Here is a 14,547-nt window from a genome sequence, read left to right on the forward strand (position 1 = left end):
CGCCCGCCGCCGCCACTACTAACGAGGCGACGCCGCGCGAGGAGCGGGCCCCGGCATGGGCGGCCGAGCCCCGGCTGCACGCGGCCTCCGGGGCGGCGGCCGCCCGGCTGTTGAAGCCGGAGCTGCAGGTGTGCGTATTCTGCCGCAACAACAAGGAGGCGATGGCGCTCTACACCACCCATATCCTCAAGGGCCCCGACGGGCGAGTGCTGTGCCCCGTGCTGCGCCGCTACACGTGTCCCCTGTGCGGCGCCAGCGGCGACAACGCGCACACCATCAAGTACTGCCCGCTCTCCAAAGTGCCGCCGCCGCCCGCCCGCCCGCCGCCCCGCAGCGCCAGGGACGGCCCGCCTGGCAAGAAGCTGCGCTGAGGGCCCGGGCTTCCGGTCGCCGCCGCCGCCCTTCGCACCACTAGGTCTGCGCACCATCTTGCCCCCGCGGTGGGGAGGCGTGCGGCTCAGCGGTCGGCTCGACTTTGGGACGTCGTCCTGGTGGTTTTTCAGAAGCAGCCGACCTTGTGGAGTACTTCCGTGCCGAGCAATTGGGACTAGACGGTGAAATCCCCATGTCTTCAGTTTCTAGTTTGCACATCCAGAAGGGCGAAGGCTGGGTGTGTATTCCACTAACTGAAATACGGCAACTTAGAGGCGCTGTTTATTTACTGTATACGTGGACCTATTTTAGATGCGCATCAGTATGAAATTGTCTCAATCTAATCTTGGATGTTTCATTTTATGAATGGAGGCACTTTACTAGGTCTAGAATATTTTTTTAAAAGCCTCTGAACTGAGCTTAAAACTGGCGATTTTATGAAATGTCGGCAAAATGACTATTTTATTGTTTGAAGCGAGTAATATTCTTAGTTGTCCTTAAAAAATCAGTTAACTCTAATTCCAGGTGAAGCAAGCCGCTGGTAGCATCACCCTTACGAGAAGTGAAGGTTTTGTAAACTTTCCAGTATTAATTTGGGCGGGTATTCCCTCCTTGTGGCTTGTTTCTGTCCTAGATGGAGGTGTAAAATGCACAATCTGTAGCAGGTAGAATACAGCTCCTTATCCTTTTATGTACCAGATATTTTATTACTGAACTAGCAACTAGCCTTTTCCACCTTTAAAAGTTGTGCCAAGTCATAATCATATTGTGTATAACTTGGAAATGGTGCTGTTTAAAAAAACTGTGTATTTATACAGTAACAGTATGAATTCATCAGTCTCACCTGTAGCTTTCCTACTTGGCCTTTTCTCGACGCACTCACTTCCAGTTCTTTAAAAACGTTTGATATTAAGATCAAAGGGAAGAAGGGAAAACAGCAGTATTCACCCTAGATTGCTCAATTTCAGGGTTCCTAGTGGAGGAAAGCCCATTCCAGCTGTTGCCTCTTAAACAAATAGAAGATGGATCTCTAGCTCTGAGCTATTCGTGTATTAACTCGTATTCAAGAAGGTTCCACCATGGGCTGCGTCTGACTTTAATATAGGCAGTGCTCAAACTAGAATAAGCACTAATTAAAGGAATTGTTGGGGGTCTTTCATGTTCCCACTCCTACTGGAAGACCCATGTCCATTTCTGGAACCCCACCAGTTCCCCACAAGCAAGACTAAACCTGATCCTTGGGCAAAAGTTCCTAACCCCTACTTTACCCTCCCACCCTCACTTTTAAATCCACCATACTGAATGCCACACTATGGAATGCAGCTACCTGCCAAGACAATAGAAGGCAAAAAATAGAAGTGAATTAAGATGAACTCATCTGAAATACACAAATGCATCACTATCTGAAGATACCAGCAAGAGATTTAGTTTACGTGTATAAGGCTCCCAGTAGGATTTAGCTAGGCTACTATAAGTTAGACTGCTTTCATAATAACAGCTAACTTCCTCCACAGCAAATTGGCTCCATCAGGAACCTTCATTTGAAGGTGTATAAGTGGGTGGGGTAAATACCCAATAGCTGTCTTTCTGGTCAAAGAAAAGGTGCATATCAAGAACTTGGGGGCAGGGGGAAAACACTGTTTCTTAGCCAGGAAAGAAAAATAATCCAACGCTGCTAGTCTTAACCCGACCAGGGAACTGCTGATCTGATTGGGCCTAAATTAAGTAGCTTAATGAAACCCTGTAATTATTTGTTCTCCTTTCTTTGCTAGAAAATATACCGGTTTAAATGAGCTTCGCTTTCTGGGTGAAGTTTCTAAGGTCAACATGAATCCTCTTACCTCTCCCACTGCTCCTGTTCTGCCTTTTCAAAAGGACCACTATGAACAGATCAGTGCATTCTCTAGGCCAAAAGGGCTAACCAGGTGGCAAGATCAATTTAGCTACTTTGTATTTCTAGTCAAATTATAGACGGTTTCCAAAGGTCTTGGAGGCTTTGATATAGCCTGAATATATGGGAGTCACTGTGATGAGATGTGCCTAATGTGAATTTGATATTCTGACACCGCTACTATTTTACCAGAACTAAGAACACACTGAGCTGGAGCTTCCGGAGGGCAAGAGTATTGGCAAAGGTATCCAGAAGACCGTCAACTAGTCAGGCAGCCACTATTCCTCTGTTTTTAAAGTACCCCATTTTCAGGCTGGGCGTGGTGGCTCATGCCTGTAATCCCAGCACTTCGGGAGGCGAGGCAAGTGGATCACAATGTCAGGAGACCAGCCTGGCCAACATGGCAAGGCCCTCTCTCTACTAAAAATACAAAAATTAGCCAGGTGTGGTGGTGGGCGCCTGTAATCCCAGCTACTTGGTAGGCTGAGGCAGAAGAATTACTTGAACCCAGGAGGCGGAGGTTGCAGTGAGTCCAGATCGCGCCATTGCACTCCAGCCTGGGCAACAGAGCGACTGTCTCCAAAAAAGTACCCCATGTTCAGCCCCTGTGCCAAATTTGCCTGTTTTCCAGCTGACAATACTGGGAGTTAAAACACAGAATATTACTATAGTTAATTTTCTAGGGTTCTCTTATGAAAAGTATATGCAAATACATCATTTAAAAATCCTTGGAACTCAATATGAAACTTTGAACATTTTGCAAAATTACATTTAGAGAAACCCAATTTTTCAAAGTTTAAGAAATATACAAAGTAATGACAAAATTATCTTCATAAGAACATGCTGCATACTTGGCCAAGTATGCAAAACAATACAGGGAATAGTCAAAAGCACTTCTCCAACTGTAGAGGTACAGATTGTCTTAACCTGTTCTTTTCTGTACAGACTTAAATTTCTAGTGGCTTTTTTCTTTGTATTTTAATTTTCCTACAAAGTCCTTCTTGGAAGTTGCAGAATTATTAGCTTTGATGAGAACAACTTTTGTCATAGATTTGATTTATTAAACCAAAATTATACATATTAAAATTTTATCAAATATATATGCTTCCAGACAAAGAAAAGTTTGTTAGTCCTGATTTTCTAATCGTAGCCACTCAAGCAACAATCCTTTCACAGTACCCCATGTATTTCAATTAGGCTTAAAAATTATAAATCAATCTATGGTCAGTGTCTTTGGTTTAAAAAAAAAAAAAAAAAGTAGGCATTTCTTGACATAAAAACGTCCCACACATTATAGATGCCAACCACCTCCTGGTAGCCACTATGGACAACTAATGAGATGCAGAATCTTTTTTGGACCGATGATGTCTCTACTATCGGATCTATCTGTATTAACAGCAATGTTACTCTCAATGCAACTGCAGAAGCCACCAGGAACATGGAAGACCACCTAGCAGATCGGTGAGTAGGCTGCTTGTTCAGCTTTCCTTTAACACCTGTTGGTAAATACTAGTGGGAGTAGACAAGAGTTGTACAGCCTGGACAGTGGAAACCAAGAGCAGGATCGCAAGGTAACAGCATCAGACTCTTCTGCCCTCCTCTTGCACTTGGGTTCTGCTCCCAGGACAAAGAACTTGGGAGAACAGTACGGGAAACTGAGCAGAAAGAATGGGTTTCCTGACTAGCCTTGAAACCTAACCCTAACGTAGGCAACAGTAACTCATCTGAACAAATCTGATTAAATAAATTGTTGGGGCTTACCTGTGATGTCACACATACAGATGTACTCTCCAGGAAGCAAACTCTTAGCAGGTTACTGCCCCACTAATAATCACTGATCTGAAATTCTCTTGTTATGAAAGAAAAGTCCTTCTCCCCACAAAAGACCTTTAAAGACTTCTACGTATTTGAAATACCAGATACTAAGAAAGGTGTTTAAAATGATTTCTATCATTGGTAACATCAAACAAAAAAGGCTGCATCTGGTTAAGTTAAAAAGCATCAATACTCCCTCTTCTGGCCCTACAGCTGTACCAATAGGAATTCTCACCACTACTCAACAGAAATAATAAGTGCCTACAGCCATGATGAATTTGTAACATTTTCTCAAATTAACTATGATTTTTCTAATTTCAGGTGAAAACCCAAGGTGGTACTTCAAACACGCACATGCACACACAAACTCAGAGGACAGCTTTACAAGGAAACTAAGGAATTTCTGCATTAACAAAGGAAGACATTTTAGGGGAGACATCCTAGCCACATATGCTTTCTTTGTTGTATTTAGGTTCATATTCATTGATACTAAACACAAGACATTTAATGGCACTGATAAAAATTCAAGTAAAAAAACTCAACTGAAGATGCAAACTTAACATTATAAACAAAATACTATAACCACAAATCAACACTAAAACAAATTCTGTAAGTATTTTATTTATCACTGAAGAAAAAACACAGCAGCAAGTTCTGTGTTGGCTTCAATGAGACCAAATAGTTAATCTTTAACATAGCTACTACACTCCAAAATTGAAGTCAACACAGTCATTACTACAAATTACTTGTTGAAAGAATCTATCTTGAAGAGAAAGAAAATTAGGAAAGAATTTAAACGATTCCTCCAAACCATACATTTATAAATATTGTCATATTTAAAATGCTTGAAAGGCATGAATTCTCCATTAATGGAAAAGCAGTTTACTATTGGCAACAGAAAAAAACTCAGCGATAGTTTACCAAATGCTTTAAAATTTAAAAGCTATACTGTTTGGATTCACACTTGCGCAGTATACTTCTTGTCATTACAACAACTGCAAATTGCTTTGTACTCACCTTCTCTCAAGTAAAATCTAAAGAAAACCCCACCGTATCCAATGTTTGTAATGTTTACTTCAAGTGAATCTAAAAACTTTCTAAATTTAGTTTATGGTAAATACCTCAAAATACCTAAAATAGGTACATATCAACCACTTAAAGGTGTGAAAATTGTTTCAGATTCACTGCTTTAAAGGGTCTTCAAATATATTTTCTTTAACAGAACCTTACTTCATTCCAAATTAATATCAGATATTTCAAAATAAAAAAAATATATCAGTTCTATACCAAGATAAAGGTGTTACTCAATACCTGAAAGTTCACATTTTAAATTTATTTTTTAGTTTTTCTTTTTTGTCAACAAATGATTGATGAAATAATGCAACACCCTTAAATTCCAGAAAATGGCATGGTTTTTCCAACCTCCTGTGGATATGGTGCATGATCAATCTATTATATAGGATTAATACAAGTTCATGCTTTTTGTGTTATGGTGAAACAACATTAAAGAATCCAATTTAGATTGGTTGAAGCACAAGTATAATAATCCTTGAATGTGATCACACCTATTTAAGACACCAGTTTAAATCCATTATCTTGAGACTTAACGTCGTACTGTGGTCCATCCATCTTCATCAGTCTCATTTTTAGTACGACGAAGAGACTCCCTATCTTTTTCAGCTCTCCATGAGGCCTTCTCTTTTTCACCTTCTCTTTCTCGGTCTCTTTCTCGGTCTCTTGAAAGAGCTGCGGGAGGAACTCGACGAGGAGGGTCCCGCTCTTCTGCCCGGTCATCTTTCCTGTCATCAGCACGTCTCCAAGAACTTACTAGAAAGTTTAATTAAAAAAAAAAAAAAAAATTAAGTTAGTACTATATTCTATTGGCACAAATTAACAAGCAGAAGAAATGCCTCAAATTACTCAAAATTCCTGTACTAAAGACTAACAATACAGAAATCATAATTAAAGCTGGTACAATTTCTCACAATCTTTAACATACAGATGTACAGATAAAACTCAAAATTTGAAAACAGGCAGAAACCCCTGGCCTGGGAAGGACTGCAGCTGGTATAAACCCGTAAGACAAGGTAGCAAAAATCTGGCTGAATACAAATTTTATAACTGAAAGGTTTTTTGGCTCTTGAAGAATTTTAACAGCAAATTAACCACATAAAATACAGGAGTTTTTAAAGTTATGGCTATGACAGAAAAATTCTCTCACAACAGGATGTCAAGACATATGGAAAATAAATTTTTTAAAACCAAGAGAAAATTAGTATTTTAAAATGAAAATACATATATTTTAAGAAAGAAACTTCTATTACAATTTCAGAGAAAATGAAAAGAACAAAATAAAATAAAACAAAAAAAAAACTATTTCAGAGAAAATGTTTCTACTTTGTGCTTAAATCTCTCAAGAAGTTGCTTTTAAATAACAATTTTTTCATTTTTATTAAGTAAACTTTATATATATTGCCTACTATCCAATTTAGTCTACTACTGTACTTTGAATTTAGAGATAAGTGCACTTCACAACATGACCATTAACTGTATGAAAATCCTGAATTCTAAATGGAATAAACATCAGCTCTCTTATTGTTGGCATTCATACAAGTTTATGATGTAATTAAATAACCCAAATCCCCCCTAAGAAATGACGGTTCTCCAATACTTCAGTTGTATGTAACATCTATACCTTCTTCACGTTCTGATCTGAGCGGAGGTCCTCTTCGGTCCCTATCGTCTCTTAGATCTCGTCTTTCTCTTAGATCACGCCGGTCATCCCTCTCACGGCGACGGTCATCCCTATCTCTATCGTCCCGACGACTTGAGTCTCTCCAGCTTGAAGATTCCTCAGCTGGTCCTCTTCTCCAGCCACCTTCATCCCTGTAGCCATTTACAATGACAAGTCAGGTTCTTACTACTGTTAGACCAAATGGGATAATTATAAGTACATCCAATCCAAGCTGGGGCTTAGAGTTTACAAATGTAACAGAACAGTTTAAACTCATAACCTGACCTTACCTGATACCTGGGGCGTGGAGAACAAACGAGAACACTCAGATCTATGCCATCCCACTCAGTAGCCACTACCCATATATGGTTACTGAAATTTAAAGTAAAATGGAGATATTTCTTTAGGAGCACCAACCATATATTCTAAGTGTTTGGCAGCCAAATGTGACTGCTGACTACCACACTACCATACCAACACAGACAGACATTTTCTTCCTTGCAGAAAATTGCATTGAACACTGCTGGTCTACATTTATCAGTGCAAGGACACTTTGGCAGAGGGAGCAAGCTAGAACTTCTACTACCAATAAAATTGAAGGGTTTTTGATAATTTAAGGGCAAAAAAACTGACTGCCCTAAACCACAGGGGGAAAAGCAATGGACTGACAAAAACAGCTGGACTGGTTCCACTGCCCAACAGTCATACAGCCTATAGACAGCCACGAAGTTTGGGCCTCCATTTTCTTACTTTAAGAGGGAATGTTTGATTAGATAATCTATTTTAAAATTTTTATTTATTTATTTATTTATTTTGAGATGGAGTTTCGCTCTTGTTGCCCAGGCTGGAGTGCAATGGCACGATCTTGGCTCACCACAACCAACGCCTCCCGGGTTCAAGCAATTCTCCTGCCTCTAAAGCCTGCATTATGATTCTAAGAGATAAGTGGGGTGCTGGGGAATGGCAAGGAACATCATTTCTGAAAAACAATTTGAAATACACAGGCCGGTGTCTAAAACAATCCCAACTGCAGCTCTACAAATTTTTTTTTTTTTTTTTTTTTTTTGAGATGGAGTTTCGCTCTTGTCGCCCAGGCTGGAGTACAATGGCATGATCTCTGCTCACTGCAACCTCTGCCTCCTGGGTTCAAATGATTCTCCAGCCTCAGCCTCCTGAGTACCTGAGATGACAGGCGCACCACCACCAAATCCAGCTAATTTTTGTATTTTTAGTAGAGACAGGGTTTCACCATGTTGGCCAGGCTGCTCTCGAACTCCTAAAACTCATGTGAATCGCCCACCTCGGCCTTCCAAAGTGCTGGGATTACAGGCATGAGCCACCGTGCCCGGCCTTTACAAATAATTTAATTAGAACATCACACCTAGATCTTCTGAAGCGATCCTCTCGATCCACATCTCTCTCTCTGTCCCTTTCTCTTTCAGGTTCCTTGTCATTCTCCTCTCGATCTTGATTATCTCTATCCCTTTCTTTTTCTCTGTCCCATTCACGTTCTTCTGATGGCCTTGATTCTCGAGGTGGACCCCAGCTCTCCTCTCTGGCTTTCTCTTTCTCTCTCCATCCACCTATTTTTTTGAAAAAGCAAAACATTTTAAAGTATTTTAAAAGAAGAAACAGATTGGCAATCATGAATAGACGTTGGCATTAATTCATCATCATTCTAAATGCTACTTTAAGACACTGATTAAAAAAACACTAAAGCTGTGTACATCACTGCACAGACATCATTAACAGTATTTTAAACTTACATAAGAAACTTAAAATGGGCCGGGCACGGTGGGGCTCACACCTGTAATTCCAGTACTTTGGGAGGCCGAGCCAGGTGGATCACTTAAGGTCAGGAATTCGAGACCAGCCTGGCCAACATGGTAATAACCCTGTCTCTACTACAAATACAATTAGCCAGGTGTGGTGGTGTGCCTGTACTCCTAGCTACTTGACTTGGGAGGCTGAGGCTACGAGAATCGCTTGAACCTGGGAGGCAGAGGTCGCAGTGAGCCAAGATATTGCCACTGCACTCCAGCCTGGGCGACAGAGTGAGACTGAAAAAAACAACAGGAAAAAAAAAAAACTTAAAATGATCTGGCTTGAGTGCTCCATAAAACAAAATATCACTAAAATTTCATAATTTTCCTATTGCACGCAGATTTCAGTATAGTATCTGTTGTGATGTTAAACAGATCACTCATTTAAGCAGAAAACTTCAAGAGTTTTCTCTGAGTCCCAATTTTAAGGTATTTATACCTTGCAATGTTTTCAAGGCCTTCATATTCAAAAAAGAATCTTTCCTTTTATATTCCTATCCTCTACCATTTACCACCCACCATTATTTAGTCATTAATCATGAATAAATCCTTTAACCCTGTACAGTGGCTCACACTTATCCATGGAATATATGAATCTAGGAACATTTCACATAGATTACATGGAGATATGCATTTGTTGGTGACCTCACTGTTTAAAATGGCTTCCAAGCGTAGTGCTAAAATGCTGTCTAGTGGCCAGGCGTAGTGGCTCATGCCTGTAATCTCAGGAATCTGGGAGGCCGAGGAGGGTGGATCCCTGGAGCCCAGGAGTTCAAGACCAGCCTGGGCAACATGGCAAAACCACACCTCTACAAAAAATACAAAAATTAGCTGGGCTTGGTGGTTTGCACCTATAGTCAGCTACTCAGGAAGCTGATGTGGTAGGATCTCTTGAGCCCAGGAGGCAGAGGTTGCGGTGATCTGAGATCACACCACTGCACTCCAGCCTGGGAGACAGAGTGAGACCCCGCCTCAAAAAAAGAAAAAACAAATGCTGTTTAGTGGCCCCAAGCACAAGGTGGCTAAGGAGAAAATACATGTATTAGATAAGCTTTGTTCATGAATGAGTTACAATGCTGTTGATCATGAATTCAATGGTAATGAATCAACAACATATCAGAAATAGGGGGTCTTTAAACACAAACACATAAAAGACATTTTATGTATTGATTGACTGGTTGACAAAAATATCATGACTACAAGTTCACAAGAACCTAACCTTGTATTTCCCTAGGAACAGGAGTTCAGTATTCATGGCAACTTTATAAAATATAATTAGCAAATCAGTAAGCATCTGCTACACTGTTACCCCATTTAACATGAGGCAAAGAAAAATTAAATGGCTTACACAAGGTAACAGCTAAACAGTGGAATGAAGTGAGACTAAAAGAGATGAAGTAGGCAACAGAAACAACTGGGGAAAGCAAGGAAGCGGCTCACTTAGATCTGCACTTAGAACAACTGCTCTAGTTATTTCCCCCTCACCCCAAATTAAAACTGGGAGTAAGAGAGGAAGCAAAAACCAGTTGGGGTGAGGAAAATGATGCTGAGCCAGGACCAAGTATAAGCAATGGGAATGGAGAAGAGGGTGGATTTCAGGAACATCAAAAAGGCAGAACTGGCCGGGCGCGGTGGCTCACGCCTGTAATCCCAGCACTTTGGGAGGCCGAGACGGGCGGATCACGAGGTCAGCAGATCGAGACCATCCTGGCTAACACGGTGAAACCCCGTCTCTACTAAAAAATACAAAAAACTAGCCGGACGAGGTAGCGGGCGCCTGTAGTCCCAGCTACTCGGGAGGCTGAGGCAGGAGAATGGCGTAAACCCGGGAGGCGGAGCTTGCAGTGAGCTGAGATCCGGCCACTGCACTCCAGCCTGGGCGATAGAGCGAGACTCCGTCTCAAAAAAAAAAAAAAAAAAAAAAAGGCAGAACTGAACTAAATAAACATTTAACATAAAGGATGAAACAGAGACAAAACAACTCCCAGATTCGTAGCTCAGACAGTTAGCTGGACAGTGATGCCCCTGAGGAGAATCAGAGGGATGGGTGTTCATGAATGAGTTACAATTCATGAATTCCTGGTCAACAGCATTGTAACTCATTCATGAACAAAGCTTATCTAATACATGTATCTTCTCCTTAGCCACCATGTGCTTGGGGCCACTAAACAGCATTTGTTTTTCTTTATTTGAGGCGGGGTCTCACTCTGTCTCCCAGGATGGAGTGCAGTGGCGTGATCTCAGATCACTGCAACCTCTGTATGTGATGGTGATGAGTCCAGTTTTGGATAGGCTGTGTTTGACATTCAGTAAGACTACCAAGTGGAAATGTGCTATATGCAGTAAGCAGCTGTCACCTGTGTGCAGTACACAGAAATTACCTAGAGAAAACTGGCCAAGGCAGTGGCTCACGCTGTAATCCCAGCACTTTGGGAGGCCAAGATGGGTGGATCACTCGAGGTCAGGAGTTCGAGAGCAACCTGGTTACCATGGTGAAACCCCGTCTCTACTAAAAATACAAAAAATTAGCCAGGTGTGGTGACGGGTGCCTGTAATCCCAGCTATTTGGGAGGCTGAGGCAGGAGAATAGCATGAACCTGGGAGGTGGACCTTGCAGTGAGCCGAGATCACGCCACTGCACTCCAGCCCGGGTGACAGAGTGAGACTCCATCTCAAAAAAAAAAAAAAAAAAAAAAAAAAAAAATTAGCCATGCATGGTGGCATATGTCTGTAGTCCCAGCTACTTGGAAAGCTGAGGCAGGAGAATTGCTTGAACCCAGGAGGCAGAGGTTGCAGTGAGCCGAGATCGCACAACTGCAGTCCAGCCTGGAAGACGTCTCAAAAAAAAAAAGAAAGAAAATGGTAATAGACGTGTGTCACAGACATGTATACAACTGCTCACAAATAATAAAGTGTTAAACAACAAGCAGGCCCAGGACTAAGAAAGAAAACGAGGCTGGGCGCAGTTCCTCACACCTGTAATCCTAGCACTTCACTTTGCGAGGGAGAGGCAGAAGGATAATTGAGCCCAGGAGTTTGAGACCAGCCTGGGCAACATGGCAAAACCCTGTCTCTCCAAAAAAATAAAATATTAGCAGGGTGTGGTGGCATGCACCTGTAGTCCTAAGCTACTCAGAAGGCTGAGGTGGGAGGCTCCCTAGAATCAGGGAGGTCAAGGTTGCAATGAGCCATGATTGCACCACTGCACACCAACCTGTGCAACAGAGCAAGACCCTGTCTCAAAAAAAGTAAAGTAAAACGAGTTCCTTCGTGCATAATCTCTCATTTGGCAGAAATAAATATATAAAGTACATTTTGGTTTCAATTATTTATTTTTAAAAGGAGGCTAGTTCCCAGTAAAACCTGAAAAGCACACCAATACTGAAGGGATGAGTACAGGAAAAGCCTTCAAAGCAGCAGTCAACGAAGCAGAAGGAAAATAAAGAGCACATCACAAAAGAAAGAGAGGTTGGGTTATTTATGCTTTGGATGGTAGTATTCTGAAGGCAAACTTTTGACAGGTAAGTCACTGCAAATGATACTGAAGATAAAAGACCAGTTTATCTGGAAAATAACAATATAGCCCTGACATTTATCCATCAGAACTTCACTTTTACAGGTGAACACTTAAGCATATTCTAGGAAACAGAATTTTACCTGGCTTGACTAATGGTCTCCAAGGACCAGGTCTTGAGTCATCACCCCGTCTGGGAAAGCGATCATCATCAGCACGTCTTGAAAGACGATCATCATCCATGTTTCTCCAGGGGCCCCTGTCATCCTCTGCACCACGCCTGGGAATTCTATCTTCATCGGCATTTCTCCAAGGTCCTCGATCATCATCCAACGCTCGCCTGGGACCCCGGTCATCATCCATCCCTCGCCTGGGACCCCGGTCATCATCCAACCCTCGCCTGGGACCCCGGTCGTCATCAGCATTACGCCAGGATGATCGTTCATCATCAGCGCCTCCTCGCCTCAGCCCCCGGTCGTCATCCATCCCACGTCTTGGTCCTCTGTCCTCATCAGCTGTTCGCCAGCTTCCTCTGTCCTCATCCAGTCCTCGTCTAGGTGGTCTGTCATCTTCCGCGTGACGCCAGCTTCCCCTGTCCTCATCAGCAATTCGTCTGGGAGGCCTGTCATCATCTGTGTTACGCCAAGAAGGCCGGTCATCGTCTGCCCCACGGCGAGAGAACCGATCTTCCTCAGGACCACGTCTAGGGCCTCTGTCATCATCCATGCCACGCCGGGGAACCCGATCATCATCTGGTCTAAGAGAGGACTCTCTATCTTCATCATCCCCCAGACGCCGGGGCCGCTCTTCATCTCTTCTATGAGACCTGTCCTCATCTCGCCCTTCTCCACGTCTCCACTCCCTACACAGCAACAAGAACAATTAAAAATACATAAAATAAAAAAGCACATGATCCTTTGGGTTTTTTTTTTTGACGTGCTTTTTTAAAACTTCAGTATGGGCTAGGTGCAGTGGCTCACGCCTTTAATCCCAAGACTTTGGGAGACAGAGGCAGGCAGATCACCTGAGGTCAGGAGTTCAAGACCAGCCTGGCCAACATGGCAAAACCCCATCTCTACTTAATTGTAAGACAAGTGGCTTGGTGCAGTCACTCCCACCTGTAATCCCAGCACTTTGGAAGGCCAAGGCGGGAGGATTGCCTGAGCCCGGGAGCGTGAGACTAGCCTGGGCAACATGGCAAAACTCCATCCCTATAAAAAAATAAAAATTGACCAGGCGTGGTGGCTCACGCCTATAATCCCAGCACTTTGGGAGGCTGAGGCAGGCAGATTACTTGAGGTCAGGAGTTCAAGACCAGCCTAGCCAACATGGTGAAACCTCGGGTCTACTAAAAATGCAAAAATTAGCCAGGCCTGGTGGTGCATGTCTGTAATCCCAGCTACTTGGGAGGCACAAGAATTGCTTGAATCCAGGAGGCAGAGGCAGTGAGCCGAGATCCCACCACTGCAGTCCAGCCTGGGTGACAGAGCAAGATTCTGTCTCAAAAACAAAGAAACAAACAAACAAAAGTAACCAGGCATGGTGGAGCACACCTGTGGTCCCCGCTACTCGGGAGGCTGAGGCAGAGGATCAATCACCTAAGCCCAGGGAGGTTGAGGCTGTAGTGAGCCGAGATCGCGCCACTGCACTCCAGAGTGAGACACCATCTCAAAACAACAACAGCAGCAGCAACAAAAAAAGAAAGAAACAAGCCAAGTGCAGTGGCTCAAGCCTGTAATCCCAGCAATCTGGGAGGCTGAGACAGGCAGATCACTTGAGGTCGAGGTCAAAGCCAGCTTGGGCAACACGGCAAAACCCCATCTCTACTAAAAAATACAAAAAGTAGCCAGGTATGGTGGCACACACCTGTAATCCCAGCTATTCGAGAGGCTGAGGCACTTGAACGCAGGAGGTAGAGGATGCAGGGAGCTGAGATCGTGCCACTGCACCCCAGCCCGGGCAGCAGACCCAAAAAAACAAAAACCAAACCCACACACAATCAGACATGCACACAATTCTTCATGGCTCTCCTTTCCCTGCCTCTACAAAATGAACCAAATTTTAAAATCACCGATAAAATATTAACAAGAGGCGGGGCGCGGTGGCCCATGCCTGTAATCCCAGCACCCTGGGAGGCCAAGGCAGGCGGATCACAAGGTCAGGAGATCGAGACCATCCTGGCCAACATGATGAAACCCCGTCTCTACTAAAAATACAAAAAATTAACCGGGCGTGGTGGCAGGCACCTACAGTCCCAGCTATTCGGGAGGCTGAGGTGGGAGAATGGTGAACCCGGGAGGCACAGCTTGCAGTGAGCCGAGATCATGCCACTGTACTCCAGCCTGGGCAACAGAGCAAGACTCCGTCTCAAAAAAGGGAGGGGAGGGGAGGGCAGGGG

General features: G+C 43.3%; 2 protein-coding genes across 2 annotated transcripts in view; one reads left to right on the forward strand and one right to left on the reverse strand.

Annotated features, from left to right (window-relative positions):
- Positions 1–5: 5 nt before the first annotated feature.
- Positions 6–3,365, forward strand: NANOS1 (nanos C2HC-type zinc finger 1; the record flags this gene model as incomplete). The annotated part of the gene is made up of 1 exon (XM_017849756.1): positions 6–3,365. A coding segment is annotated over one exon (366 nt), but the record flags the coding sequence as incomplete, so codon positions are not given.
- The window catches only part of EIF3A (eukaryotic translation initiation factor 3 subunit A), a 55,437-nt gene continuing 44,192 nt past the window's right edge, over positions 3,303–14,547 (reverse strand). Inside the window, exons 19-22 of the mRNA XM_017849770.1 lie at positions 12,293–13,011; positions 8,194–8,395; positions 6,774–6,964; positions 3,303–5,905 (exon numbers count right to left, since the gene is read on the reverse strand). Of these exons, the coding sequence (XP_017705259.1) occupies positions 5,682–5,905; positions 6,774–6,964; positions 8,194–8,395; positions 12,293–13,011 (1,336 nt within the window). The 3' untranslated portion in view covers positions 3,303–5,681. The remainder of the gene's footprint in view (positions 5,906–6,773; positions 6,965–8,193; positions 8,396–12,292; positions 13,012–14,547) is intronic.

The sequence above is a fragment of the Rhinopithecus bieti genome, unplaced genomic scaffold (genome assembly GCF_001698545.2).
Source record: "Rhinopithecus bieti isolate Rb0 unplaced genomic scaffold, ASM169854v2 scaffold_33066, whole genome shotgun sequence".
Classification (NCBI taxonomy): domain Eukaryota; kingdom Metazoa; phylum Chordata; class Mammalia; order Primates; family Cercopithecidae; genus Rhinopithecus; species Rhinopithecus bieti.